Source organism: Diabrotica virgifera, chromosome 7 (genome assembly GCF_917563875.1).
Source record: "Diabrotica virgifera virgifera chromosome 7, PGI_DIABVI_V3a".
Lineage (NCBI taxonomy): Eukaryota > Metazoa > Arthropoda > Insecta > Coleoptera > Chrysomelidae > Diabrotica > Diabrotica virgifera.
Genome location: NC_065449.1, coordinates 203,222,401 through 203,235,914, shown reverse-complemented (window position 1 = coordinate 203,235,914; position 13,514 = coordinate 203,222,401). Strand labels below are relative to the sequence as shown.

At 33.1% G+C, this 13,514-nt stretch overlaps 1 protein-coding gene and 1 long non-coding RNA gene across 3 annotated transcripts in view; one reads left to right on the top strand and one right to left on the bottom strand.

Moving 5' to 3' along the window:
* Window positions 1-13,514, top strand: part of LOC114337602 (cathepsin L-like proteinase) — a 35,700-nt gene that overhangs the window by 15,187 nt on the left and 6,999 nt on the right. For both annotated transcript variants that reach the window (XM_028288093.2, XM_050657223.1), the window contains exons 3-4: window positions 1,307-1,642; window positions 9,252-9,528. In XM_028288093.2, the coding sequence (XP_028143894.2) occupies window positions 1,307-1,642; window positions 9,252-9,528 (613 nt within the window). The remainder of the gene's footprint in view (window positions 1-1,306; window positions 1,643-9,251; window positions 9,529-13,514) is intronic.
* Window positions 9,431-11,152, bottom strand: LOC126888820 (uncharacterized). Its single transcript, XR_007699664.1, has 2 exons — window positions 10,650-11,152; window positions 9,431-10,059 (listed from the first exon to the last, which is right to left on the bottom strand). It is a non-coding gene; the product is annotated as an uncharacterized LOC126888820 (long non-coding RNA).

Sequence of the window (13,514 nt, the reverse complement as noted above, 5' to 3'; positions counted from 1 at the left end):
TGCAAGACATTTTTTCGAACTGTGGATAGATGGCGCTATAATTGGGAAAAACTATTTATCATGATACCATAGGTAAATTATAGAAACGGTCTAATATCTCTAGAAATACACTTTCAAAAAAGAAACCAAAAAACAGGTTTTTAATATTTTTCGAAAACCTATCGATAAACACTAAACATGACCTTCCAACCCACCCCCTGGAGGTGTGGTGGGGGGTAACTTTAAAATCTTAAATAGCAACCCCCACTTTTTATTGCAGATTTGAATTCGTCATGAAAAATTAAGCAATATTTATTCGAAACATTTTTTAAAAATGCTGATAGATGGCGCTAATAAATCGTATTTTTTCAATTAAAGCGCCATCTATCAACAATTCTAAAAAATGTTTCGAATAAATGTTGCTTAGTTTTTCATGACAAATCCGAATCTGTAATAAAAAGTGGGGGTTGCTATTTAATATTTTAAAGTTACCCCCCACCCCACCTCCAGGGGGGTGGGTTGGAGGGTCATGTTTAGTGTTATTCGATAGGTTTTAGAAAAATATTAAAAAATTTGTTTGGTTTCTCATTTGGAAGTGTATTTCTCGAGATATTAGACCGTTTCTATAATTTACCCATGGTATCAGGATAAATCGTTTTTCCCAATTATTGCGCCATCTATCCACAGTTCGAAAAAATGTCTTGAATAGAAGTTGCTTACTTTTACGTAACGAATCCAAATCTGCAAGAAAATCTAGGGGTTTCCATTTGAGATTTTAAAGTTACCCCCCACCCCACCTCCAGGGGGTGTAGTGGAGGTGGGTGTTTAGTGTCATTGGATAGATTTTTGAAAATGATTGAACAGGTATTTTTCAGTTTTTCGATCCGATGTTCAGTTCGCGAAATATTCGACCGTTCCACTACTTTTGGGACAAGTTGTATAAAATTTTATTAATTTTATACGAGGTATATAAAAAATATGAATTTCGATCAAGAGTAAACTACCTTTATAGTTCATAACATTTAAATTAGAATGATATAATTGCACATTAAAACATAATTATTAATTCTAAACTACTCTTTATAATAGAAATTTTCCATATTATGAATTAAAATACGTAAATATACAAAGTTTTCGTTATGACAATGCTCGCATTTTCAGCTTGTTTTATAATATGTTTAATTTTAGTCACTCGTAACTAAAGAAAAGCGTTTCTTAAAAATATTTTTTTCATATTTATTTATTTTATAATAAAACTATTTATTTTTTAAAGTAAAATTTTGTCAAGATCTTAATTTAAAAAATGTTAATTATTTTATTTTTCAAGGCAACACATAATAAATCTTACAACGTTATTGAGGAACAGCTTCGTTTCGGAGTTTTCCAAGAGAACCTTCGCAAAATCGAAGAACATAATACCAAATATGAAAACGGAGAAGAAACCTACTATCTCGCCGTTAATCAATTTGCCGATTGGTCCAACGCTGAATTTAAAGCTATGTTAGACTCTCAAATGGCTCAGAGGCCAAAACTATTGGTTGCTGAAACATTCGAAGCCGATTCTAATTTACAAGTTCCAACAGAGGTTGATTGGAGGAATAAAAAGGCTGATTTGGGAGTTAGGAACCAGGGAAGCTGTGGATCCTGCTGGGCTTTCAGTGCCGTAAGTATTATTGATAACGATAACACTTGTTTTGAAGTAAATTTTTGGAAAGGTTTGTAGGGAAGCCCAAGCGGAGATTTTTGCAGTTACTCTAGCGCGTGAGATTATCATATGGGGAGAAACCTAGTACACTTCGCGTCAAAAAAAACTGGTACACTTTTTTTTCCCAATGTAAACCTGTGTTCAGACTGGACACAATGGCTCGTGAATCACGGCGTTGTTGCCAGCACAGATAATGGAATTGCACTAAATCTAAATACAAAAAATAACGTTAAAAAATCATGGTGGTGAATCGTAAAACGGGCCATAGGTACCTCAATGTAAAATTCTAAACTGTTAAATTCCTGCTTCCCTAATCATTTTACAACAAAAATCATGAGAAGCTATTTGTATGGGATTAAAATCGGTATTATAAACAAAAGCTAAAATTGTTCTAGGATTTAAACACATTCCAACATTTTGAAAAATACCTACATTTGCCACAGTAGGCATGTGTGTAAAAGTTAGGCCCACGTTATTATTTACCTTATTGTTGGCATACTATTGACTGAATAAAACATCTTTATTATTATTACTTTCTCCTCAACTGAGGCTATCTTATCAATTTTATTATTTTTTTAAACAAGAAATGATAAAATAAACATTTTGACAGTTCAAATTGTCAATATTTATAATAACTTCACTGTGACGGAACGCAACCGATACACATTATGGTAATGTGTGTGGCCTAACTTTGGCGTATTTCTGTGAAAAATTCTTATTATATTTCTCATGATTCGAAAAAAAAATGAATACATTTAATAAAACACTTTGAACATTTTGACAGGCGACATTTTCCACCCATGTGCTTAATATTTCAGCAGTTTCGAATTTTATTGTAATACATAATATTTAAGTTTCACAAAATTGTTCACTGTAAAAGTTATTCATTTTGTATTAATTTCAAATTCGAATTTTTCCAGTGTGTTTTATTTATTAGTATCCCACAACTTTACGAGAAACCCTTCACATTTCTCGATTTTAAATTAAACATAATAATTTAATGTCATGTCTAGAGTTATTATCTGTCAATCATATCATATCTTTCATAAATTATAATAGAACACGAATTAATTTATGGGTACTTAATTGAGATGATGGAACATTACATTAATTAATAAGAGAATTTTTTAGGATGCATGTTTAAATAAATGTGACTGACTAATCGAGAATGCTCGATGTTGTTTTGATTTTTAGTAAACCTACTAAAAACTTGCTGTCTGCCGCACAGCCCTGCTTTTACCTGGTTTGATATAATATTTTAGTTTAACTGGCAACGTTGCCTAGAAATAAGAATGACATATGTGACAAGACCAATTTACACAACTAGAAAAACACGATTTTCTGTTATAAGACTTGTACCAGTTTTTTTTGACGCGAAGTGTACCTTGCAGATGTACCTCTACCATATATTGGCTCTTAACACAGGGAAATTCGTTCAGGGGGCCCGAAAAAAAATCTATCCTTAGCAATACTCGAAATTGTCAGATTAAGATATGGTAAGTTAAGTACATGCAAAAGAGTGTATATTTCAAAAATCTGACGATTTGAGCGGGGCGTAAGGAAATGGGTGAGTCAAAAAGTTTCACAAAAAAAAAAGCGAATATTTCGTGAAATGAACGTCAGATCGAAAAACTAAAACATACGTTTTCAATATTTTTCAAAAATCTATCGAATTATACTTAACATGAACCCCCCACGGAAAGGGGTGGGGGTAAATTTAAAATTTTAAATACAAACCCCGCGATATTTCGCAAAGTGAACATAGGATCGAAAAACTGCAAAATACACTTTCAAAATTTTTTTGAAAGATCTACCGAATGGTACCAAACACGACACCCCACGGAGGTTGGGTGGGGAGTTACTTTAAAAATCTTAAATAGGACCCCGAAATTTTAATTGCAGATTTGGATTCTTTACATAAAAATAAGCAACTTTTATTCGAGACATTTTTTCGAATTATGGATAGATGGCGCTATAATCGGAAAAAACGATTGTTGGAAATGGAAAATTTAATGAAAAAGTGGAAAGTCCCCACTAAAATGGAAAATGTTACTTAACTTTTTTTGGTTTTAGGACCTAATAATCACAACCCAATAGGTCCCCATAACGCTCGAGTGACTGCAAATTTAGCATACTTTGCTCCCCTACCATAAAGCCAAATACATGTTCTTAAAACACAAATTTTTATTTGAGAAAGACTTATGAAGTAGGAGAAAAAGTAAAATTTAATCTACTTTCGATTAATTGTGGTATATCCCAGAGAACGGCAGTTCTCGCCAATTGGGCACACCCTCCTATATGCAACACTCATATACGCGAAGTTTTCGATTTTGTCAACCTGACTGAATTACACATAGTCTAAATCCCATCTTAAAGTTTAGGAAAAGTTCCGTCAATCGATATACCAACCATCCATTTTGGACCAAGGGTGTGCGTTTTACGGCCCTCCTCATTTGGGCTCTGTTTTTCGTTCTCGTTTCCAAAAGTGCCAAAAATTTCAGAAATATAAATCCAACCTCTGCGGCTTCTGATAGTACTGTTCATAGTGTTCATTACCTTTCTAAGCCATGTCCGATTTTGAACATCGTTTATACCATTCAAAAGTTACCGATGCTCAGAAATTTGACTCTCAATTTCTAAAGGGGGAAAATGTTCGTGGATATGTTTGTAAGTATTATGTACGTTTATATATTTGTGGAAAAGTTACACCGATCTGAATTTTTTTCTGTGTTTCAAAAGGGGGTCAGGGTCTATTTAGAACCGTTGTAGTTTGGGATTTTTGACCACCCATGCACCTGCTATAGAATTAAGTAGGTACAACAGGGCATATTTTGTGGGTAAATATATCTCAGGTTCAAAGAGAGACAGGAAAACTGCAAATAAACACAGGATCGGACATACACACGGTTCAGAATAGCAGAAAATCTAAAATATTCAAATTTTTTGGCAATTACTCAAAATTTTCAACCACGAATTGCGCCAATAATTCATGGTTTGTAGGAGGACCCCAAACACGTCTAACGGAGTATAACATATCTGAGAAAATTTATTTTTTAAGTTATAGGCCTCATAAGTAGTCTGATCAAGTCCATTTCCTTTGGAAAAACGGTTTTTCAAGCTCGCTAAATCCTATAATACCTCCAGATATTATATTTGACATTGAGTGCATCATATACTACTTCGCAATACCTTTCAACCTCATGTTTAGTGATTAAAATCAGTTAAACCGTCTAGAAGTTATCGAGCTCCAAAGTATAATCCATTTAACCATTATCGCAGAACAGGTCTAGTGGTCACGACGCTAAACTTGATCGGACAATCCGAGTTCAAGGTGTTTAATGTGGTAACCACTGGACCATTTCGGAGATAATGATTTAGTGATTTATAACGCTTAACGAGAATCCTTAAAAAAGGACTAAAAATGAACTTGAGCAAAACTAAGCTAATGTTGAACAAAGATGATCAACCAACGATAACCATCCAAGGAACAAAAGTGGAACATGTAAAAGAATATATATATCTAGGTCAGAATATCAAGGTAAACAAAGAAAACCAAACTACCGAAATAAGCAGACGAGTAAGAATGGGATGGGCTGCATTCGGAAAGCTCTCATATATACTAAAAGACAAAAAGATACCACAATACCTTCAAACCAAAGTGTTCGATTATTGTATCCTTCCCGTTCTCACTTACGGAGCTCAAACCTGGACATTCACAAAAATGAACATGGACAAGATTAGAAAAACTCAAAGTGCTATGGAACGACAGATGCTTGGTATCTCACTCATAGATCGGCAAACAAACGAAGCAACCCGAAGCAAAACAAGTAAGGGATGCCGTGGAACAAGCGGCTAAATTAAAATGGAAATGGGCTGGACACAACGAACGTCTCGAAAATGGTAGATGGAGCAAGGAAGTTGGAAACTGGCGACCGTACGAAGCGAAGAGACCAAGAGTAAGACCTCAAATGCGCTGGAGCGATGACATCAGAAGAGTCGCAGGACCAATGTGGAAACGCCTCACACACAACAGAAATTAATGGCGAGAAATGGGAGAGGCCTTTATTCGACATTTCGAATAGAAAAAAGGCTATATAAAAAAACGCTTAACGTGTAATCGGGGAACATTACATTTAAGTTCAATTTAACTTAATAAAGCCTTTAAAAAAACTCCTGAAACAATAAAATAATAAAAAAGCGCTAAATGCGGCAAAAATGAGTAGCGCACACAATATTCAAGCTACAAAAGAGCTGATATAATGTAACATGGCGCACAAATATATTTTCATTTGGATGGAAAATAAAATTATAGTTTTATGTTTAAAGATTTGTCGATAGTGTTTGTTAAATTTGAAGTAAAATGCGCCACAATGTAATTATTATTCTTATAATAGTCTAGGCGCCACATAGGTCACCGTGTTCTTTTCAATTCTGATGGACAAACTCAACGGTGGATTTCGATCCAGGTGGTCAAAAAATTGTTATAAACAATTTAATTGTTTATAAGGCTCTGGCTCATAGACTAAAAGAGATAAAAGAAAAAGTTTTAAATCAAATTTGTTCCTTAATAAAAAGTGAAGAAAATAACGTTAACTACACTTAAATCCAGTAATTAGAACTCAGGATATTGTAAAATTAGCGCACATTGCAAATTGCAAAATAAGTATTTTTCGAAGATTTATCGATCGTAACTCTGCTTCTGCGCATGCAAATGAGCCATAGAGCCTCGTTTTAAAGCTTAATTAATAGGCTTCCAAGCAAAGTTTATTAAATTGTGTTATCTTCATTTGTTTTAACGTTATATCCGTTTGAAGTTATAATTTTCTTAAAAAAATGGTACATTAATTTGTTTACACGGATTTCAAGCAAATTTGAGCTATAAACATTTATACTTTAATTAACAATATTGATATAAGATCTCTAAGGGAACATTTTGACCTTACGAAAATGTTCATAAGTTTATTTTTGGCCTAGATATCGATATTTTAATAGCGCGCTCTGAGGCGCAAGATCGGCTCAGCGTAAAAGTTCACGCGCTAACTTCTCGATGCAAATTATAATTTCTATGTTATCTTCATTTTTTATCTTTGAAGATTCTAATAAAATTTTATATAATTCTTATAATTAAATCATCATACTGTACCTCGTATCACCTTTCATTCTATTTACTTTGTCTTCTATTTTTTGTACTAAATGAGAAAAAAACATAAAAAACTAATATTTCAGAAGTATTCATAACTAAAAAGTAAGTTGGCATAATTTATTAATACTAGTCTTACAAACATTTCCTTTCATGCTTCTGTATCGAGATGTACAGGGAATCTCAGCTTTTTTACATCTACAAATATCCTTTTAGAGCAATTTCTACAGTTTTATGGTGGTACTAAGACTATTCTGGGAGGTATTAAAATTAATTAAATTAAAACACAATTAAAAAATTTTACTCAAAATGATTCTTTTGAGTTTTTCTGCCATTACTGTTCATTAAAGTATAAATGTTTATTGCTGAAATTTACTAAAAACCCTTATAAACAAGTACAAATTTTTTAAGAAAATTATAACTTCAAACGAATATAACCTTAAAACAGATAAAAATAAAGTAATTTGACACACTTTTTTTGAAAGTCCATTAATTAATCGTTAAAATGAGACCTTTAAAAGTTCATTTGCATGCGTAGAAGCCGAGTTACGATCGATAAAGCGTCGAAAAATACTTACCTACTTGACTGTGAGCCGATCTGCGCCTAATAGCCCGCCATTAAAATATCGATATATTGGTCAAAAATACATTTACGAACATTTTCGTAAGCTCAGATTGTTCCTTTTGAGTCCTTCTACCAATTTTGTCAATTAAAGTGTAAATGTTTATAGCTCAAATTTGCTTGAAATCCTTATAAACAAATTGATGTACAATTTTTTGTAAGAAAATAATTCAGACGGGTGTAACGTTAAAATAAATGAAGATAAAATAATTTAAAATTTTTTTGGAAGCCTATTATTTAAGCTTTAAAATGAGACCTTGTAAGGCTCATTTGCATGCGTAAAAGCCGAGTTACGATCGATAAAGCTTCGAAAAATACTTATTTTACAATTTGCAATTTGCATTGTGCACTAATTTTACAATATCTTAAGTTCTAATTGTTGGATTTAAGTGTAGTAAACGTTTTTTCTTTGTTTTTTATTAAGCAACAAATTTTATTTGAAACATTCTTTTTTATCTCTTTTAGTTTAAGATCCAGAGCCTTATAAACAATTAAATTGTTTATAACAATTTTTTGACCACTCGAATCGAAATACACCCTTGAAATTCGTAATCAGCAGCCAAAAATCCATAAGAAACCGTTGAAAGAAGAACAAAAATTTGTTCTTCTTCTTCTTTATTGTATGTAGGCTTTAAAGCCTATTTCTTATAAAATATTAGCCTCCTAAATTGTTAAAATTATCGTACCAGCTTTTTCTTGGTCTGCCAATATTTCTTCGTCCATTTGGTGACTTATCGCGTGCTATTCGTACTATCCAATCCTCTGCCATTCTACTAATGTGTTTATTCCACTCCTGTGTCCGTTTTGTCACCCATCAATTTATGTCCTCTACATGACATGCTCTTCTTATGTTTTTGTTTCTCTCCCTATCCAACAGACTTTTCCCTGCTATTCGTCGAAGTATTTTCATCCCTGTTGTTTTTAGTAGTCGTCTCGTTTTAGATGTGTCGGGTCTTGTCTCCGACGTGTATGTAAATATAGGTCTAATTGCTGCTTTATAAATTCTTGCTTTCGTGTCTTGTTTTGTATGTTTGTTCTTCCAAATTGTGTCATTAAGAGATCCCGCCACTTTACTTGCTTTTAAGCTTTGTTGTCGTACTGCTTCTTCAACATCTTCGTAACTAGTTATATCTATTTCCAGAATGTAAACCATGCTTTCTGCAATGTACTTTCCCATCAATTTCGATTTTACATTGTAGTGGGTATTTAGATGTTGTCATACATTTGGTTTTTCTGCTGATATTATCATATTGTATTTCTTGGCTGTTGTATTGAAGATGTATGTTAAACTTTGGAGATCGTCTTTTTTCTCGGCGATTAATCCGGCGACGTCTGCATAACATAAATTTTGATTTCTTTATTACCCATTCTGTAAACATGACCTTTACGTACTGCTAGTATTATATCGTCCATTATTATAATTAAAGAGCAGTGGGCTTATCGAGTCATCTTACTCTGACTCTGGTTTGTACTAGTATAAACTGTATTAGTTTTTCATTTATCTTTGCCTCTATTTGATTATGGAAGTTTGTATAATATTGATTGGTATGTTTCTTCTATACAGTACGTGTAGGACGTCTTCGATTTGATGCAATCCAAAGCCTTTGTTGGGTCTATAAAACATATATTATATACTGGTTTATTGTACTCGATGGCCTTTTCTTGAGATTTTAAAACTTTTTGAGATTTAAAACTTTTTATATTTTGTTAAAGGCTTAAATAAATTCGTTATATGTATTATTTCGATCCACAAAATTAGTTATAAATAAAATGTCCATTTAATTGTTTATGCTGTATTTTATTAGGTCGGAGCCATCGAAGGTCAACTTGCTATTCACAAAAAGCAACACGTTCAACTAAGTGAACAAGAATTGGTAGATTGTGACACAGTAAACGAGGGATGCAATGGAGGTTTAATGACAGATGCCTTTAACTACGTTAAGCGCCATGGTCTAGCACCAGAAAGTAAATATAAATACACAGGTAAACGTGGCAGTTGCAAGAAGGTACACAAACAAGTCTCTTCCCTCAGTGGATTCGTAAATCTTGCTAGAACTGAAACTGCACTAGTTAATGCTCTTGGTAAGTTAAAAGTTATTTTTAAAGTAAATACTAGTTCTGAGATTTGTTGTTATTTTTTTATATTATAAGACTTATGGTTTGTTAAATCACTATTCTGTACGTACAATATCTTTGCCCGTGTTGACATTGGAGATGGAAGATGACAATGGATGACTCTGCCTTCCTATTTCTTCCATGCTGTAATGGATGGCAAATATTTACGCCTGAAAATTTGTGACATCATCAGATAGACTTACCGGGAAATGCATGCGCCTTCAAAAGATTGTCTTCTCGTCAAAGTTATATCTTTTAGCTGTTGCATACATGGGTTTCTCTATCACAATATCTCGATTAGCTTTCTATTTCCAGTACTTGTGCATATGGTTTATCTGTTGCTGATTTTGTACAAATTAACTAACCTGACTTTGCTCCCACTTACTGCGTCTTAGTTCACCAGGTCACATACACATAGGTTATCCTTGGTTAAATAAGTTCGTCTAATTAGTTTGGTCAAAGTATAACATAGTTTGTGTATCAAATTAAGTTTTACCTCTTAAGAGGAAACAGTAGCGATCAACAGGTAGCGAAAACGCGTTCCAAGGTTGTGGCTGTAATTTTGAATATTTTTTCGAGATATTTGGCACACGTATTCGTAATATAATAAAGAATGGCGGTACAGAGCCCAATTTGAAAAATATATAAATATGTGGAAATTACTCGGTAACTAAATACAATATTAAAAAAACGAGCCTGTACCGCCATTAAGAAGAGCAAAAAGATAAACTTTCTTCAAATAAACTTGTTTATCCGATGCCTAGATTTTGTGTCATTTTGGAACTACTAATGAAATAAAAAATTTTAGTAGTTCCAAAATGACACAAAATCTAGGCATCGGATAAAAAAGTTTATTTGAAGAAAGTCTATTTTTTGTTCTTCTTAATGGCGGTACAGGCTCGTTTTTTAATATTGTATTTAATTACAGAATAATTTCCACATATTAATATATTTTTCAAATTGGGCTCTGTACCGCTATTCTTTATTATATTACGAATACGTGTGCCAGATATCTCGAAAAAATATTCAAAATTACAGCCGCAATCTTGGAACGCGTTTTTGCTACCTGTTGATCGCTACTGTATCACCTTAAGTTTTCCCTTGATTTCTTATTAGTCCAGGGAAATCTGTTTTTCTCAGGACATCGCAATATTCAGCTATTGGATGAGTCTTTCTGTTAATACATAACCATAATAAGCATAGTAGGCAAGCTGACATTTCGGTGTGATTTTTATTCATTTTGCATATAAAGAGGCAATAAAAGGTATTTGAAAATCTAATAACTTTAATCAATCAGAAATAAAATCATGCATGACAAAGTAAACCAATGGTCATGATATGGAAAAACTCAAAAGTATTCCAGATACTTTATATAAATAATAACTATCACTGAAAACTATAACGTTTGTATCAAACACTAACTTCTATCTATCTATAAGTGAGGTTCCTACAGCCTCTGCCGCTTCTCGAATTTCGACCGCCTTCGTTTTCTCTCCATCCATTCGTCTTCTTTGATGGCTCTATCTTTCATGATGTGCCGTACATTTTCTTCCCAGGCAACTGAAGGTCTTCCTCTTCTTCTTATTTGGTGTGGTATGTAATTTAAAGCTTTCTTTTGCCATCTATATTTTTTTCATGGCCATAACTCACTTTATCTAGTTTCAGTTCTATCTACACTGGAATATACAGTATGTGTCCTCCTTCTAATATCTTCATTCCAGATGTGATATTTTTTAGATATACCACACGCTCTCCTTAGATAATCCATTTCTTCTACTTCTATTATTTTTCTATCTTTTTTCGTCATCTACCAAACTTCTGCCCCATAAGTTATAAGAGGCTCTACCAAGGTACGATAGATTGTAAATTTCGTTTTTTGTCTTATATCTTTAGACCACAGTAGAGAGCTTAGAATGTTTACCACTTTTTTGCCCTGCTGCGTTCTCTTTTCGATGTCTCTTTTGGTAGTGTCTTCTTTAGATATTATAGATCCGAGATATTTAAATTCATTACATGTTTTTGTGGTTCTAATTTCTAACTCTGGATCTTCTTCATCATCCCCTATTTCTCTGCCTTTGACATATTCATATTGAGGCCCATTTTTCATATTCTTTCTTTAGTTTTCTAAACATGCAGTCCATGTGTCCATGTCTTCCTCATCATTCGCTACGACTACATGATCATGTTTTGAAAAATTCAAAGTTGTTAGACATTTACCACCGCCTATGTCTATTCCCATTCCGGATACTTGTTTCCTCCACTGCTCTAGCGATGATTGAATTTATATTTTTTTAAATAAAGTCGGAGACAGACAACATCCTTGTTTAAGCCCTTTGATATAGAGAATGATTCAGATATAAAGTTTCCTTCTTTAACGACACTTCTTGAATTTTTGTATATATTTGCGATAGCATCCACATACCGTAAAATGGGGTGACTTTGTCCGATTTTGTAATTTAATCCTATAAAAATCATATTTTAAATTTTGCTACATTTTTGTATATGCAAATATGTTATGGGTTTAGGCGTCTACTTTCAGTAGCTTAGATTATAATTACAAGAAAATAATCATGACGTAGAAAAAAAAAATAAATAAAAAATGCCTTATGTTTCTCCATGTTCAAATAAAAAATGTTCATCCCATCTGGGGGAAGTTGACCGTATATGCTTTTTGTCTGTTAAACTTATGTTTTTACTTTTTTTTTAGGTGGGGTTAATTTGACCGCTTTTAAACCATTTTTTCTTAAGTCGTTTTATCCGTAGATTTAACAACCCTTGGAATATTAATTCTTTTTTTTTTAATTTAAAAATGAATTCTTAGGTATTTATAAATTTGAATCGTTAAAAACAATTTTAAAAATTATACAGGGTGGCTGAAGTATATCACAATAGATATTTTTCTATGTTTTCGGTCAAATTCAACCCAGCGGTCAAAGTAACCCCATTTTACGGTACTCTCTATTGAGACCTACCTTCGTCAATGTTTGAAACAGTTTTTTCAAAGGTACCGTATCATATGCCTTCTCCAAATCTGCAAACAATAGGTGGGTAGATAGATTCCTTGCCTTCCGTTTTTCTATTACCTGCTACAGAACGAATATATTATTAGTACACGATCTTCCTGCACGAAATCCACTTTGTTCTTGCATGTCTTCGTATTCTGATTCTATTCTTTTTTTTATTATTCGACCATACAACCTCCCTACTGAGCTGGTAACAGTTATTCCTATATAATTAGAGCATATTATGCGTTTTTCCCTTTTCTTGTATACTGAACTGATGTATCTAACATTCCAATCGTCAAGGATATTTTGTCCTTTTAAACATTTATTAAATAGTTGAACCAACATCTCATGTAATATGTTTGGTCCGTACTTTACCAAATTAATTGGGATATCTCCAGGTCCTGCTGCTTTACCGTTTTTAGATCTTTTGAGGGCCTCGCTTAACCCTTCGGTTGTTACCTCAACTATTTGTGTATGTTCGGATAATTCTTCCATTTCGATCTCTTGGAATTTACATCTATCTTCTGTCAGTAAAATATCATAATTGTGTTTTCACTGTTTCAGATCTCTTAACTTTATGTTAGATTTTTCTTTTCCTTCCCTCCGGAGAGACTTTATCACCTTCCACGCTTGCCCAACTCTTGTTCCACCCATATACCTATCCACTTCTGCGCATTCTCGGTCCCACATCTCATTTTTACTTTTCACTACTTCTCTTTTTACATCTCGATTTAATGCTGCATATCTCTTTTGATCTTCCTCCTTTCTTGTTGACATCCATTTCTGATAAGCAGTTTTCTTCTTGTTTACTAACGTTTGCATATTCTCCGACCACCATCTTTTATTTATTGTTTCATGTTTGTCTTTATACCCCAACGCTTCACTTGCAGCCTCATGAAGGTATTTTTTAATTTGCTGGTATAATTCTGCCGCTGTTATATTTTCTCG